We start from the raw sequence: 16,387 nt of genomic DNA, 5'->3' as shown, positions 1-16,387 counted from the left end.
TTGTAGGAAAGAGGAAACAATATGTATATCAAACAGAAGCTCTAACACGGCGGACTATCCAAAGGGAAACACAGGTGAATAAATAATTCAGCACCATCATGCTTGTGATTGTCTAACTCTGTCGCTCCCCCGCTCATCTCTAGATTCTATTGATATACCCACTTCAAGTCTATATGATTGGATCAAGTCTCTCCATCCTCTCTTTTCTTTTTTTCTTTTTTCCAATTAGATGTGCATCATCAACACGGGTTGAGCTAAATCAAATCACATAAACAAGCAGTAATAATTTCAGCTTCTTAATACCTCAATCAATGTCCAACAGATTTAGAGAATTTCTCTAGACTTACATATTTGCGCCTAATGGTAGATGATGATTGCATAGAGCTGAAATGTTTAGAACTGGTAACCACAAAGATCCCCTGCTCATTGTCAAGTTTCAGCCAAAACAAAATTGGCCAAGTGACAAAATAAGGTACAGAAAGAAAATCCTATGAAATTTTTTCTAAAAAGATATGGGCGGCTCAAAGTACCAAGAAAATATGTCAATGCATGGGTGACTAAATTTTTTAAATCCAAGTCTGAAATTTGACTTTGCTAATCTACACCATTCTCTAGATATCTATACAATCAAGATTGCCATATTACTTACTCTTCCACATGGAAAAACATGGTATTAGTCTAGAGGTACTCCAGTCTTGCCCACTAACAAAAATAATTTACCTTTGTAAAATCATAATACATTAGTTAAATCCCAAAATGAGAAACAAAATCAATATGGTAAGATAGTGTATGTATAGAAGGTGGTAGGGAGGTCTCACAAATAAATATAGAAAACTTAAGGCTTCACGTGCTGTAACCCTCTTCCCCACGGCCACGGATCACCTCCTATCCTCAACAACTAATTGCTTCACACGCCTAGGCAAATGAGCACCAGAAGAGACATAATAACCGGACACATCATAACAAATCTAGATTACCAAAAGGGTCGGATATTCTATAGATGCATTAACTTTTTAATAAATGTTTTTACATCCTAATCACATAACATCCACTTCTAGCATTATGGTTATAGAGAGAACATTCCAAACGTAAGGCGGGAGGATATCTCTAATCTTGTTATCATGTTGCATTAACAGAATAACTCCACTGACAGCATATGCAGACTCATACTTAAAAAGTAATTAGACACATACCAAATAAAACAACAGATGATAGATAAAAAGAATGAAACCCTTTGCCTGAACTAATGAAATTTTGTTTCGTTTGACTTGCCGCTCCTAAATGTTGAGAGAGAGAAGAATGACCTTGTACCTGGAAACAGATAGAGAGAGAGAGAGAGAGAGAGGAATAATGAAACCAACGATTAAAATAAGACAAGAACAACCTTCAGGAGGTGGGTGGGAATTAGAAAGAACTTACTAGCTTTAGTTGAAGTAGCTGCAGCTGAAATGTGACCCTCCTGCAACTTGTGAGAACATTGAGGAATGAGTTTGCCTCTATGGGATTGAGCTGTAAAAAGAATATTTCAAGATTATTAGTGCCTCTTAAGGCCCAAGGAAAGACAAACATTGTCAAAACCGAAGGTACACAGCAACTTCAAGATTTATTAAAAATCATAATTGTAGGTGTGTTAGGAAATATACCAGACAGTAGCTCATGAGCAGATGATTTTCCACTATCATAGGTTTCGGTAAATGTGTCTTTCTGTTTCCCAAAGCCTTTTGCTTGAATGGCAGCCTTCCTCAGTAGAGTATCTGCATTCCTCCTAGCAGCTTTAGGTTCTTCAGCATCCTCCTCTCCCTCAGAGAAGACCGATGGGCTGGACCAACCTGTAACATTTGCTTCCCCCCTACTCTTTCGAGCAAATTTCAATAACCTCTTCAGTCCTTTGGGTGCATCCTTTTGGTAGATCATAGCTGGTGGATTTTCAGCATTTCCCCATTCAATTATTTCAGGTTCACCAGAGTCTTCTTGCAGCATCTGTGAAAGAGAGTGGCGGACACGTGGACTTGATAAAGCCACCGGTGCAACACTTGCCGGTGGTTCATTTTGCGGTAGGCTGCTGGTACATGACACAGGCAGTACTTGTTGGTCTTCCATCTCCACCCAGGCAATGGATGAGATGCCAGATTCCTCATCAGCTAGAATTTCTACAGGAAGCTCTAAGGTCTTTTGGGGGCTATCATTACCTTCAGTAACAAACTGATCAGTATTCTCTGTTTTTCTACATTCTTGTTGGTCATCCACTAAAGCTTCTGCTTTGAAATTAGCATCAATTCTTACCGGTGGAATCATATCCCCCTCCTGACGCTGCTCAGCAGCTACACTAACCACCTCCTCTTGGGCTTGGATCACATTCCCACTATTTCTTGAAGATTCATCAAACTGAGAAGCTTTTGTTTTGATAGTAGCAGGACCAACACCACGGCCTGCTCCAGAACCTTTACGGAGATAAGGTTTTGAGTCCACTGGAACCACACTACTTCTTTTGTTCACCTTGTTATAGAAACTAGGCTTCTTTTGAGCCACTCCACCAGAATCATCACCAGAAGGCAGAACTTTCACTTTTGCAGTTTTGTCACTTTTCCTCACTACGTGCTGCTTATTCTCTGTCCTGTTCCCCTTTACGTTTTTCTGTTGTTGATGAGATCTTTCCACTTTGGGGCTTGGCTGATCTGGTGATGGTGCAGGCCGGGGCTTCCGACGAGTTGGTGTAGTGCCAGCTGGGGAGATCTCATTAGCATTCTTAGTTGATGTTGTCCTAGTGGTTTTTGTGGATGGTGTTGATGGCCATGACTTCCGTGTTGCGGGCAGGGATGGAGCATTAGGCAAGGTTTTTCTTGAAATGGCAGGCTTGGAGGTTTCCTTTTTGGGATGCATAGATGGAGATGAATTCTTTTGTGATTGCCTAGGGTTACTCAAGGAATCTTTTTTCACCATGGCACGCACATTTTTCGAGGCCATTGTAGCCTTTCTTTGGTCAAGGACTTCTTGCATCGATTTGAATTGTGCTTCTTTATCTGCTAGCTTCCCAGCATTCTCACATCTGAGCTTCGCATAAAAGCCATCCCTCAGATCAGTAGGAAGTTCTGGGCTTCTGCCATTTCCAGTTTCCATGTTTCGGTTTCTTGCAGGCTTACTCTCCATCATTTTCATCATCATTTGATTCAACTCTGCCTCCTTTTGTCGACTCCATTCAGCAGAGGCCGTTACCTTGTCATGAGTTTCTTCTGCGAGGTCTATCACATTATCTTGCAGATCATCGGATGGATCTGATTTTCTGTTCTCCCCTGTTTCAAACGGTGCACCTACCTCGGTTGTCTTGACATGATCTGAACTTGAATCCGATTCTGGCTTTGGGCCCGTTGAACTGTTCTGAATTGCTCTGACTACTAAATTATTGGCAGTTAACTGATTAGGGCCTGCAGAAGCATTTTCTGATGGGCATTGGGTCAAGGAATCCCCCATGCCCGCACTCCATCTTCGCAAGACAGATTTGTTTGTACCAATAGAGACCTCTGATGAAGCCCTCCTTTTCTGAATGTCTGAATTTTGATCCCTCTGTTTGCTCTCAAAAAGATTGATTGCATCTTGAACACTCATCCTCCGTGCGCTACTTTCAGGTTTCTTCGGTGGCTGATCAGATTCTTCCTCTTCACTGCTATTTCCAATGGCATCTCTAACAGACGGTACCCTTTCCCTGGCAGGAACATAATTAAGGCTCTTAATGGTCAGAGCGGTAGCCCTCCGTGATCCCGACCTCCCAATTTGGATCCTTCGCATTGGAGATGCTGACCTTCTAGGTGATGCAGATCTTATGAGAGGGCGACTTCTTTCCATAGATGGTTGATCTTCATCAGTCGAGTTTAAAGATTTTTCACTTTCTGATGAGCTTTGACGCTCCACCTGCGCAACTTTTGCAGGGGAGACACCATACATCACAGGTTTATCTTTATTTACTGGAGTACACATTTGAGTTATTCCATCTATTGATATTTTTCTGTCACTCAATGAAGCAGGTGAGGATGTTGACTGCTCAAGTTGGGAAGCAGTAGTCTGGTTCTTTTGGCTCAATGTCAAACACTTGAACAGACATTTCCTGGAATTTAATTTTTAAAAAAAAAAAAAAAATAGGCATCTTAAGTGCTTCTAATCCACAGAACAGGAAATTCAAGGAGTGATTTTAAAAATAATTAAATATCAAGGAGAAAACTATAGCACCAGTAGGTTTCTACAGTTTTTTTTTTTAATAAGATAGTTTCCATTCCAAATATAATTTTCTAGCTGATGTACCTTAAATCTACTGCTCCAAAATGCTCAGCAAATGCTACTAAATTAGCAATCTGTTTAGTGGAGCATGTGGCATCTGCAGCCCGGCTGAAAGCAGAAAGTAACTCCTGGCTTAGCACTGTAAGTCTCAAGTCCATCGCTCGCAGAAGTTCATTCCTAGATTATCAATTTTTTAGTTCAGATTAAAGTTCCAAGGAAAATTTGCTGATTAAAAATCAAGATCAACTATGAGGACATACTTTGTGGCATCAGATGATGTATTCTGGTTCTGAAGCTGTCAAATGCCAGAAGTCATGTGAATTTGCACAAGTGATAAGTACAGAATGAATTCTTACATTTAATTAATAAAAATTAAGAACTTAAAATATTTGCAAGGGAAAAAATATATTTACTTTCATAGTTAGTTCAGAGTCTTCCAGATTGCAGCAATCTGTAAAAAGGGGAAAATGAGAATCACAAATTTATTCTCATAAGTATTCAGAAAAGAAAACCTAGAATACCAGAGAAGAGTTGAAATACAAATTGTAGCAAGGACAGACTTCAGACTATCAACTCTAGCCTGCAAGAGAATTTATCCCTGAGGCCATCTCAGGGAAAAAGAAGAAGCAAAGATTCATTACAAGGCATTTCACACAAATCCATCCTGAAATTGAAATCTGAAAGGAAACACTCTCTAATGAATTGAATGGCTCTCTCCATTCACATTATACCATGAAGAGATTGCCTGAACTTGCAGCCAAGTCAGTACATGAAGGTTGATATATCCATTGATTAGAAACTCACTGTGTTGATGAATGAAGAGCCCAAGGCAGCATACGCTACCAACTACTGATCACTAAATTACAGCATAAGCCTATTAATGCGGGATGAGGCTTATCATTGAGGTTAGAGACCTTGCATCCTCTTTGAACATCATGTTCCATTTGGTGCATCAGTCAGACAACTCCTTGCCAAATGAGTTGGTCAGAAATGGTGTTGAAAAGGATTTGAGATATGGCAGGGGATATCCAGTATATAATTTGTTTATTTAGTTCCCACTTCCCTCTCCCTCTCGTACATCTTATGCAACACAGGCAGCAAAGACAAAGAAAACAACAGAAATATATAAGAGCTTTCAGAGTGAATATAGAATCTTTCAGAAGCCAGGATATGCATTAACTGAACTGGAATTTCGATGCACTTTGGTTGAAGGTATTAATTTAAATGACTTACCTGTTTCCGAATTCCTGGAATGATCCTGATGACCCTGAGAATGGTAAACGGACTTACTTCTGATGAGCAGTGCAAAATGAGAGTTAACTTGGTCAAGAAGGTCCCAAAGCTGTTACCTGTGTGTACAGAGAGAGATGAAACCTCCTAGCTTCCTCCAGCTGAGACATCTCATCTTCAATTGCATTAGCGGCTTCTAATAATTCAGGTGCACCAACAATATGGATGAACCTGAAAAGAAAGAAAGTAGTCAATTTTAAAGAAATAAACCTAACAGGAAACTCTTGCCAGAAAAACGCAAGTTGAAAACAAATGAAAATGCAATCAATATTTGTGTTTCACAAACCTCAAAAGAGTAGATTTGGAGAACCAAGCTGAGCCCCTGAGATTTCCAGGCAACAGAAGTTTGAAGTTGTCAACCATTCCTTTGGAGTGGGCATCTTTTGCTTCTGGTAGATGCAGTACAAGCTGTTCCAGAAGACCAGAAGCCAATTTCTCCACTGTTTTGTTGCCACAAACAAATGCATCATACCTATATAATAAATAAACATCAAAACATCCCTGAATAATTTCAAAAAATGTAATTCACTTTACAGAAAGATCAAGAGAAAATAGCACGAGAATCCAAAATAAAAGCATCTGTGAGATGTTAATGCATTTTGAGTTCAGTTGATGACTTGATGTGGGGTAAGATTCCCAAACCCTCAAAAACCCGATCCTCCTCTCCCCTATCAACCATAAAACACCAGCAATAAAAAAATTAATCATAAGCATGATATATATATATATATATATGGGTCCTTCTATTCGTCACTACAGATAGTGAAGTAGTTCACTTCACTATTTTTAGTTTACCCTTATAAGTTATTTTATATTGAGTTGGAGTGAAGGGTAGTTTTGCCAATTCATTTTAAATAAATCTTGTAGCAAATCCCTATCCCCTCCGACTCTCCCTCTGCCCTCTCTCGTTCTACCCCTCCGCTACAACTCCCAGAGCACCCCTTCCCTCATTATGTCTCTTTCTCCCCCCCCCCCCACTCTGTTCCCTCCTTGAACCCCCTTCCCCACAACTCCCCTCCCTACTGTACCCCACCCTCACCCACCCTCTCTCTCTCTCTCCATCCTCTGCAAGTCTTTATCTTTCTCTACCCCACTTCTCTTCTCAGTGGATTCTAGCCGGCATGGCAGCACGTGCAAATCTCAAAACCCAAATCCAACCCACCATCCACAACCGTATTGTAACTCAGTCTTTCTCGTTACAAAGAAGAAACAAATGGAAGTGCTAACCATAGTTGTCATGGCGTCGCCATGGCGTCCTGGCGTTGGAGAGGGCTGCATGGCGACCTACGCCATGGCGACCCTCTTTGATTTCTTCTTCCTGTCTCTCTTTCCCTCTTCGATTTCTTCTTCCTGTCTTCGATTTCTTCTTCCCTCTTCGATTTCTTCTTCGATTTCTTCTTCGATTTCTTCTTCCTGTCTTCTTTCCCTCTTCGATTTCTTTCGATTTCTTCTTTCCCTCTTCGATTTCTTCTTCGATTTCTGAATTTTCTTCTTAAAACTTGAGAAACAATAGAGAAAAAATAAAACATGGCTTGAGTATACATCTATTAACACATTAAAAATAGAGAAAATAAAAAATAAAACATGGTCGACATGCTCGCCATGGCAACGACATGCTCGCCATGGCAACGCCATGGCGGGCGACATGTCGATATATCGACGTGACACCCCTCCACCGACTTGGATCGCCGTGACGCCGTGACAACTATGGTGCTAACCCGTCCACATGTTTGCTCTTTGCTATCGCTGCCACTGCCACTGCTGCCCGAGCTTGGGATCACAAAGCTGGGTGGATGTTGAGGATGGGATGCACATCCTAGCGTCCCTTCTTCCTCAGACTCTGTTTTGTGGCATCTAATATGATGGAGACAATCGGTTGAAGATGATCGGGTTTGGCGACAAATATTGGCGGGAGAGTTTGGAGAACCGATCCGTAATTTTTTGGTGATCGAGTGATCTCGAATTCTGACTGGAAAGCAACATCAATTACCAATCTGTCCCCTTGGATGATCATGTCGATGCATTCTTATTCCCTTGTAGAAGTTATTCGTTTGGAATCTTTGAAAGTGCAGACAAGCAGAATGGTAGATATGTCCATTACATCAACAACATTAATACTAAAAAAATAAGTGGACCAGTACCTGCAGGATATTTCTCCCAACATGATTTGCAAATCGAATAGTCCAAGAGTAGTGAGACCCAGGGGGCTAGAGCAGGGGCTCTAATGTAGATCACAAGTCGATATGTACCCGCAGGAACAAGCCCCAAAACCAGCCCAGCTAGGTTGTAGATTCGACTGTTGTGAGAGGCAGCCTGGTCTGATGATGTGGCAAGTTTTTGTTGGTTCGATGGAGCATCACCTAAGGCAACCCCAGCCCAGAGAGAAGCATGAAGAATAAGACAAAACAGATTTTTTAAAATAAAAAAAAAGTTACTGTTCACATGAACAGTATCCGACCTATTGTTCATGTGAACAGTGTTGTGGGTCCATAAGCCTTGAAAGGAGAAGGAAATATTTGAGATTCTATGGGCCCCACTGAAGATAGCCAGAGAAGGAAGATTTTATTGCTGATTTAGTTAGTTACTATTTACTTAAATTTCTATTTTCGTTTACTTTCTAATTTTATTTCAGTTTACTTAGTTAAGTCTTACTTAGTCAAGTCTTAGATTATTTGGTGTAAAAGCCTGAATATTCTCTTGTAAGAGGCTTCTAGCAGTTTCCTTTTTCTTTACTTTCTATTTTTAAGTTTCTAATTTTGTAAGCTAGCCTACTTCATTAAATAAGCAGCCCCTTATTGTAATAGATAGACAATGAATTATTGAATGAAGTTTTGAGGCATCCATGCACTCAGTTATGGGAGTAAATCGTTGTTTCAACAGCTGGAATAGCTGTGGGTGAGAGACCCAAGGTTGAGAGAGCCATCCCCTACCCCTTTTATCTTCTTCTCCTACCTCTACTCGATCTCCATTGCTGCTGCTGCTTGTGACTGCAACAAATCTATGTGAGAACATACCCTGAAGATCAGAATCCATTCCCAATCAACTCCTAAGGCTGCTGCTACTCCCTGCGATCTGATTTTGCTGCTGTAACTTGTGAAGGACATATCTCAGCATCCCCCGATCAGAATTGGCTGAGATTTTGAGGGCTTGTCACTGCTACCAGATTTGCGTTATTTGGTATCAGATATAAGGAGAGGTGGTAGACACGATCGACGGTTGTTGCATTCTACTTCCAATTGAAGATTCATCATGCAAGTCTGATTCAATAACTCTACCAAACTCGAGGGCGAGTTTTTTTCAAGATGGGGAGAGCTGATTAGATCACAAGTCCATATATACCCGTAGGAACAAGCCCCAAAACAAGTCCAAAAGGTTGTTGATTCAACTGCTTTGAGAGGCAGCTTGGTTTGATGATGTTGCAAGTTTTTGTTGGTTTGATGGACCATCACGTAAGGCAGCCCCAGCCAGAGAGAAGCATGAAGAACAAGACCAGATTTTCAAAAAAAAAACGTTACTGTTCATATGAACAGTACCCGAGCTACTGTTCACATGAACAGTGTTGTGGTCCATAAGCCTTGAATAGAGAAGGAAATCTAAGGAAATATTTGAGATTTTATAGGCCCCAATGAAGATAGCAAGAGAAGGAAAATTTTATTGCTGATTTAGTTAGTTAGTATTTAATTAAATTTCTATTTTCGTTTACTTTCTAATTTTATTTCAGTTTACTTAGTCAAGTCTTAGATTACTTGGTGTACAAGCCTCAATATTCTCTTATAAGAGGCTTCTAGTAGTTTCCTTTTTCATTACTTTCTATTTTTAAGTTTCTAATTTTGTAAGCTAGAGCCCACTTCATTAATTAGGCAACCCCTTATTGTAATAGATAGACAATGAATTTTTAAATGAAGTTTTGAGGCATTTTTGCACTCAGTTATGGGAGTATATCCTTAATTCAACAGCTAGGATAGCTGTGGGTGAGAGACCCAGGGTTGAGAAAGCCCATCCCCCCTATCCCCTTCTTCTCTATATCCTCTTCTTCTTCTTCTAATCCTTTTTTTAGTTTTGTTCTTCTTCATATGTAATAGAAAAGTACCAATAAAATAAAAGAGTTGCAGTTTTTAATTTGTTCTTTTCATTGTATCGATCCTGCTGCAATTGATCCCCTGCTGGTTTCCCTGGTTCGAGGTCGACTTTTGCATTAGGCTCACAACAAAGGGGAGTGTGGAGGTAGGGGGGCGCAGAGGCGGTGCGGGAGTGGGGGAGTCACACAGAGAGAGCGGGGGAGATGTGTCAGAGAGACAGAGAGGACAAAGAGGGAGCCAAAGCTGGGGCAATTCCAGACCGGCTTCTATTACTGCTCGGTTCTAGCACAGATACTGGCTGTGTATTCCACTATTCCTGCAGAGGGAGGCCTATGCTACTGGGGTTGTGGAAGGTGAGGCTGGGAGACCTATATGTGGAGGAGGAGAGGAAGCTGCAGGAGAGGGAGGGGGAGTTGGAGCCTCGTAGAGATTTTGTACGATCTTATTTGTTTGTGAAATTCCTATAACTACACTCATAATATTGAACAACATAGATGAAAAATATGGGCAAAAAAGTGATAGTGAAACAATTCACTTCACTTGCCATAGTGCTACAGATATATATATATTTCCTTGATTTCAGGCAAAAGAGGATCTGACCCCATTTACTCTGTTGTTTCAAATCCTATCCACATGCATTTTGGTAGAGACCATTGTTTTTTAGTATGTTTCTCTAAGAAAAGCATACCTTGCTTGCTGGAATTTGTTGAGGCATCACATTTATATTGTGATAACTAATCTGAAGATAAATATTACAGAACTGCCAAGACAGATTTGCATCTAGTACAATTGGATCTGTCACGGTAAGGTTGCTCTATTGTGACCAAGTGTTAACGGGTTCAAGTATGGAAACTGCCTCTTTGCGAAAGCAGGGGTAAGGCTGCGTACATTATGACCCTCCCCAGACCCCACAGTGGCAGGAGCCTCGTGCACTGGGTACGCACTTTTTACAATTGGATCTGTCAACATAACAAAAATATACATGCAATTTTTCTTTTCTTTTATTTATTTTTTCATCATCTCTGGACAAGGATCCCTTGAAACTCTCTACGTTATGGACAAGTTGTAAATGATGGTGATAATGAGAGCAGTAGTAGTAAATAATGGTAATTAAAGGTAGCATGGGTAGCTGGAGAGTTACCTGTTTTTAGTTGCTGAAATCTGAAACTCAGCATAGTCTAGTGGTGTATCAAAATCTATCCCTCCATCCGTCGCCATCCCCGCCTGCATCAGGAGCACATGAAAATAAAGGGGAAATCCTAATTCAAGGGAAACTCCTCTTCAATGCTTTATATGCTGGTCCACATAAAGACAATATTTTAAAACTTCGACCTGAAAAACCGGAACAATCCAGACTCCTAAATTGCCAAGCCTCCAGTGAATGCTTGAGTCATACGAATCAAGCTGAACCTGAATGAAGTTCATTGGAGGAGAATAGGTGAAACATTTTAGCATATCTCAGAAAGCTGAAAATGAACAAAAACATTGAGGGGGAACGTTACTTGAGGAGACTATACAATTGTAGTTAACAAAGGCTAATACCAGTATGCCCACATAAAAGCTTGCAATCCTAAATGGAGATTTTAACTTCGCAGACAGACTAGTCCAAGGATTTAACCAAAAAAAAAAAAAGAGAACAGAATAAGTATCATAATTCCTAATTTATAAATAATAGGTGGATATACGACAGTAAGGAAATAAAAGAATTCCAATTCGTATTCAGTGCACACCCAGCCGGAAAAAAATTATTCAGCATATGGTATTCTGAATCTGAGTTCCTAGTTGCTAAACGAACCAGCCCTCAAGGAAATAAAAAGGAGAAGCCCGAAAAGGAAAAGAAGGCGAGGAAACCAAATGCAGAGCTGAAACCATTCTATTTGGGCCTCAAATCCATTTCGGGTAGAAGACCTTCAACCAAATGCTCTTCCAAAGATGTGCTAACCAGAGCTCAAATCTAAGCAGCAAAAGTGACCGACAGCAGAACTTAAGTCGGAAGTATTTAGTGGAAGAGCATTTGGTTGGCAAGGGCGTTTTGAAATTGCTCAGTAGCTTCAGAAACAGGAGCAAAAAAAACCTAATTAGCTCGGGGTATACCCAGAGGAATGGAACAATGGAGGAAGAAGGAAGAAGAAGAAGAAGAGAGTGGTGCAAGTCCTGACTCATCAGCATGCAGTGCTCCGATTTGAAGTATTGAAGGGGAATTCAGGCAATGCGGGCGGATCTTAAGTTGGTAACGAAAGCAGAAAAGGCTTTAGTTAAGAAAAATCCAAACTTGAGAACACTCACTAGATAATAGACATTCCATTCGATGTCGCCATGGTAGCTACTATCTACTTACTACTTACCAGACGAAAGATTCGCCCTCGCTCTCAAGGATCTCAGTCGGTTGTTGTCTCCCTTCCCTTCGCTCTCTCTAGCGCTGTTACGTTGTTTCCCTGATGCCTCTTGCTATGGTCTGTGGAGTGAGAGACAGACAGATCTAGTGCGAAACCAGAACCAGAAGGTTTTTCTTCTTTTTCTTTTCTTTTCTTTTCTTTTTCTTTTCTTTTTCTTTTCGTAAATAGAAAAGATTTACGAATTTACGAAAAGAAAATATATGAGATAAGTAAGTATAATCAATCAATCAATTAAAAAAAGAAGGAATGGAGGAAAGAAAACAAGGCCAAGAAAGAGTGTGAGACTGCTCTCCTAGTAGAGTAGAGTAGAGTAGTGAAAGAAAGAAAGTAGGGATGAGTGGAGTGGAGTGACGTGGAGTGGAATGGTAGAGGAGTCAGGAGTGTGATTTTTGAATACGGCTGGGTACTAATTTTTGCGTAATTACCTACCTGCCCCGCGGTTTGCAAACTAAAAAACGACACAGAATTTGTATTGTTATTTGTGAAATAAAAAAAGGAGAATTCGATAGATATCTTTAACTTTTTATTTATTTTTTTCAAAAGTAACCAAGCATAAATTCACTCACCCTTTTTGCCATAGTTTTATTTATGATGATTTTGAAAAAAGAAATATGATGTTATACGAATCCTCTAATGACTTTCTAAAATACCAAAAGATACCTGGAGCACGTGGGTCTTTCACAAACCAAAAACAAAAACTTGCATTATAAGCTACAGCCTACGCCTACAAAACATTCTAACCAAATATACAACAGTCCCAAACTGCCCCTCTCATATATACCAAAATTACCCAGATGAAACCAAAGGTATAAAGAATGCTAACTTGTCTCTGGGCACGGCGTGTTCTTGTGATCAGACATAGTCATGTGTGAAATGATAGGCACAGTCCTGGTCCAACTGGTCCAACGTCGATCATTTTGCATGCGGCTGTCAAGGCGCAAGTACACATCACGTCAATGACATCATTTCTTTTCCATGTATGAATTAACATTTTAAAGGAAGAAAATTTCTCCAAACACCTTTCCTAGAAATAAATCTCTTGATGGATGACCTGCCTTAGTTTTTCTACATGAAGGGCATAGATGTTGAAATTTTGATTTGAATTCCTTAGATTGGTCATGTGTTAAATTTCATACTCAAACTCAATCATATATGTATCTTTCTGTGTTTTAGTATATCTTCTCATGCATGTATGTCCAATGACTCTCTTATAGTCCATACACCTCCATAAATCAGATTTTTTATGGGTTTTCCTCTTTTTTTTGCCATTTTGCATTCTCTGTTTTAGTTAAAGCTTGACATGTTTTTTTTTGCCATTTTACATACTCTGTTTTTCCTAAAGCTTGACATGTTAAGAAGGGATCTTTGGGTTTGCTTGTCCAGTTGTCCACTAAATTTGAAACTCATCTAAACTACCACATACACTATTTGAATCACCTACGGAAACCCATCTAGATAGACCACTTAGAGAGCCTCTTCCTCATCAGAGTGGAATAGGGAAATTAAAGAACTAAGAAACCTCTTTCTATACTTTTTGGACTTTTCAATCCACACCCAAATATCATAAGAAGGTCTCACCGCATCTCAAAATTTTGAGATCAAAGGTCCAACTAGATTGACCAATACCGGCCACATCAGCTATTTTGCCACATCAACAAACATTCAATTAAGATGTTGAGAGAAGGAACTAAAAGTGGGTAGAAGGGCCTATTGCAACACAGCAGCTACAATTTAATTTACCTATTGCAATAGATTTATGCTTAGTAAGATTCATTGATATGTTTGTTGTACACAATTAAAAGAAATATTTTATTTTTAGGATTATTAATTAAAATGATACCTCTGTAAGGGTGTATTTAGAACTTGACATATTCTTTTTAATTGCCCCTTACATGTTTAAATCTTTTAAAATGACAATCCTTGCATGCTCTCATTAGCCACACATTGGTGTAAGGCCACGTGACCAGGAAGCGATTAAGTAAAATTCACAGATAAGAGGCATTACGTATAGATCATGGACACTGATCACAGACTTAGATCGAATGAGAAAAAAAATATACCATCACGCAACTAACTCTCTCTCTCTCTCAGGAATCAAATGGAAGTAGCAAATGGGTTGAAACCACCAATTTTGAATTTTCTGGTGAGTAGTGGAATTCGATTCCAAATTAATGAGCAATTAATGCATGCCTAATTAATAAAATATAGTTTCAAAGTTGCTTCTCTAGCGTTGCTGTGATCCACGGTGAATGTGAATGGGTGTGTGTGTGTGTCTGTCTGAGAGAGAGAGAGAGAGGAACGGTGGCATAATAATAGGAGAGCGTGAGCATTTGAGGTACACCTAGGAGGTTGGTTGATTGGTTGGCTTCAATGAGGTTAATTATTCGGGGTTCCTAACTAGCTAGCTAACTAGCCTACTATAATGTACTTTCTTTTTGTTTTTTGGGTAAGTTACTATAATGTACTTCATAGTTCATACTAGAAGACTGACTTTATACACATTGATTCCCAATAGGAAAGAGCTTAGACCTTAGAGGCCTTTGGGTTGGGTTGGGTTGGGTTGGGTGATCTTTGAAGAGTAGTATTGTAGTAGTACTAGTAGTGTTAATAATAATAATAATAATAATAATAATAATAGGGTTGATGTTTTCTGTGCCATAACGCCCAGACACATGGGTCTGCCATTCAAGGGGTAGGGTGATCATTTCACCCACCCCTATGTGTCTGGGTGCAGCCTGTGCCACCGACACATAAAACATTCTCCCATAATAATAATATGAGAGATATATAGTATAAATGAGTTACTTAGAAGCCTTGGCTTCCACAACATCCTTTTATGCCTTGCCAAACTTCCCATACTTCCCATACTCATATCATATATATATACATATATGGTGGTGGTGGTGGTGGTGGTGGTGCCCTTTCTTTATTCATTCACTACCGAGTCCCGACCCTACAATCACTCGATCTCTTCTTATTATTATCACTAGTTCTCAATTCCTCATTCCCCCAACCCCACAATCGCAAGACTTCATTATTAATTATAATAATAATATATCTCATCACAGGTTCTAAGCTTTGCTTCCGTTTTTCTTGCTTGCATTTATATATCTATATACACTAGCTAGGTCATGATAACTTCGATGATATATTAAGAGTTTGAGTTGAGTTGAGTTGAGTTTTGTCCCTCTCCCTTTTTCTTTTTATTAAGGGGTTTTGTTGGGGAAGGGAAGGGGAGGTGAGCTTATTGTCGGCCCCAAAGATTATTAAGCATTTATTATATAATACTAATTAAAATATTGCAAATGCACTTGATCATAGAATGATGATGACTTGTTCCAATGATTGATAAGTTTTAACAATTAAGGTGATCGATGATCCTCCAAATATTTGCCATGTCACAGATTCAAATGGTGCATGCATGCACGCATGCCTAAATTCCCCACACCTCCTCCTCCTCCTCCTCCTCCTCCTCCTCACCATTTAAAATTGCAGCCCCAACTGCGTTTCTCAAGTGGAATGGCAAATTAATAAGGTTTCATGACAAACATGATTTGGGGAAGATTACTAGTTGCAATCTAATTAAGTTTAAACCCAAGCGTTACACCATTTATACATATGGGGGTCCCCGGCAACCTAACAAGTCAATTTAGGATAAGATTTGGATAGACAGTAGGTGTTTCAAGAGAAAAAAAAACAAAGTGTTCATCAGTACATGTGATCGAACTTGACTTTGAGATTTGCTAGATACTCAATTCGAATTGTCCCTATCTATCTATCTCCCTTTATTCTTCAGATTAAGCACAATTTGATAACTAAAACCATGTGGGAAGAAAATTTTATAGATGAAATATAGGGAAATTAGGCAGATAAATGAGGGAGAGGATTCTTTGAGCAAGCGGCATAGAGGAGGGCACTGATGGGTGTGTGTGGGTGTGGGTTAACGTACCCTCCCCTAGCGGCTTAGAATGTTGGGAGAATATATAAATTCACATTGGTCTGTTACGCATTTTTAATCCGCTGCTGTACTCATCGTGCGACGCTGCAGGTGCCATGTGTGTCATGTGGGACCCGCTGTGCACACATGGCACCTGCAGTGCTGCACGATGATTACAGCAGCGCTGCAGTTACAGCAGCAGATTAAGGTCCGGTCTGTTAACCCCTCAGGCCTTTTGTCCTATGATTCCCTCCACCGGGTGAATAGTACACAGAAAATGTTTCCCACTATGGATAATTAAAAGGACACTCTACCTATGCAATTATAGGAATGGTATCATTATTGGCCCTATTTATAACCTTTCTTTTTCTTTGGTAATTACCCTATTTATAATCTTTCACATGGTAAAAATTGAG

The 16,387-nt window shown here is 39.8% G+C and overlaps 1 protein-coding gene across 1 annotated transcript; it reads right to left on the bottom strand.

The window, feature by feature from the left end:
* Window positions 1-969: 969 nt before the first annotated feature.
* LOC122649687 lies at window positions 970-12,013 on the bottom strand. The gene is made up of 12 exons (XM_043842926.1): window positions 11,984-12,013; window positions 11,181-11,238; window positions 10,780-10,862; window positions 5,846-6,031; window positions 5,619-5,730; window positions 5,503-5,536; window positions 4,683-4,720; window positions 4,530-4,564; window positions 4,294-4,446; window positions 1,644-4,099; window positions 1,422-1,509; window positions 970-1,310 (listed from the first exon to the last, which is right to left on the bottom strand). Exons 3-12 carry the CDS (start codon window positions 10,854-10,856, stop codon window positions 1,244-1,246), a joined length of 3,246 nt encoding a protein of 1,081 aa, XP_043698861.1. The 5' UTR covers window positions 10,857-10,862; window positions 11,181-11,238; window positions 11,984-12,013; the 3' UTR covers window positions 970-1,243.
* Between the last annotated feature and the right edge of the window lie 4,374 nt (window positions 12,014-16,387).

The sequence above is a fragment of the Telopea speciosissima genome, chromosome 2 (assembly GCF_018873765.1).
Source record: "Telopea speciosissima isolate NSW1024214 ecotype Mountain lineage chromosome 2, Tspe_v1, whole genome shotgun sequence".
NCBI lineage: Eukaryota > Viridiplantae > Streptophyta > Magnoliopsida > Proteales > Proteaceae > Telopea > Telopea speciosissima.
Note: the sequence above shows the minus strand (reverse complement) of the source record. Positions and strands in the feature narration are given on the sequence as shown.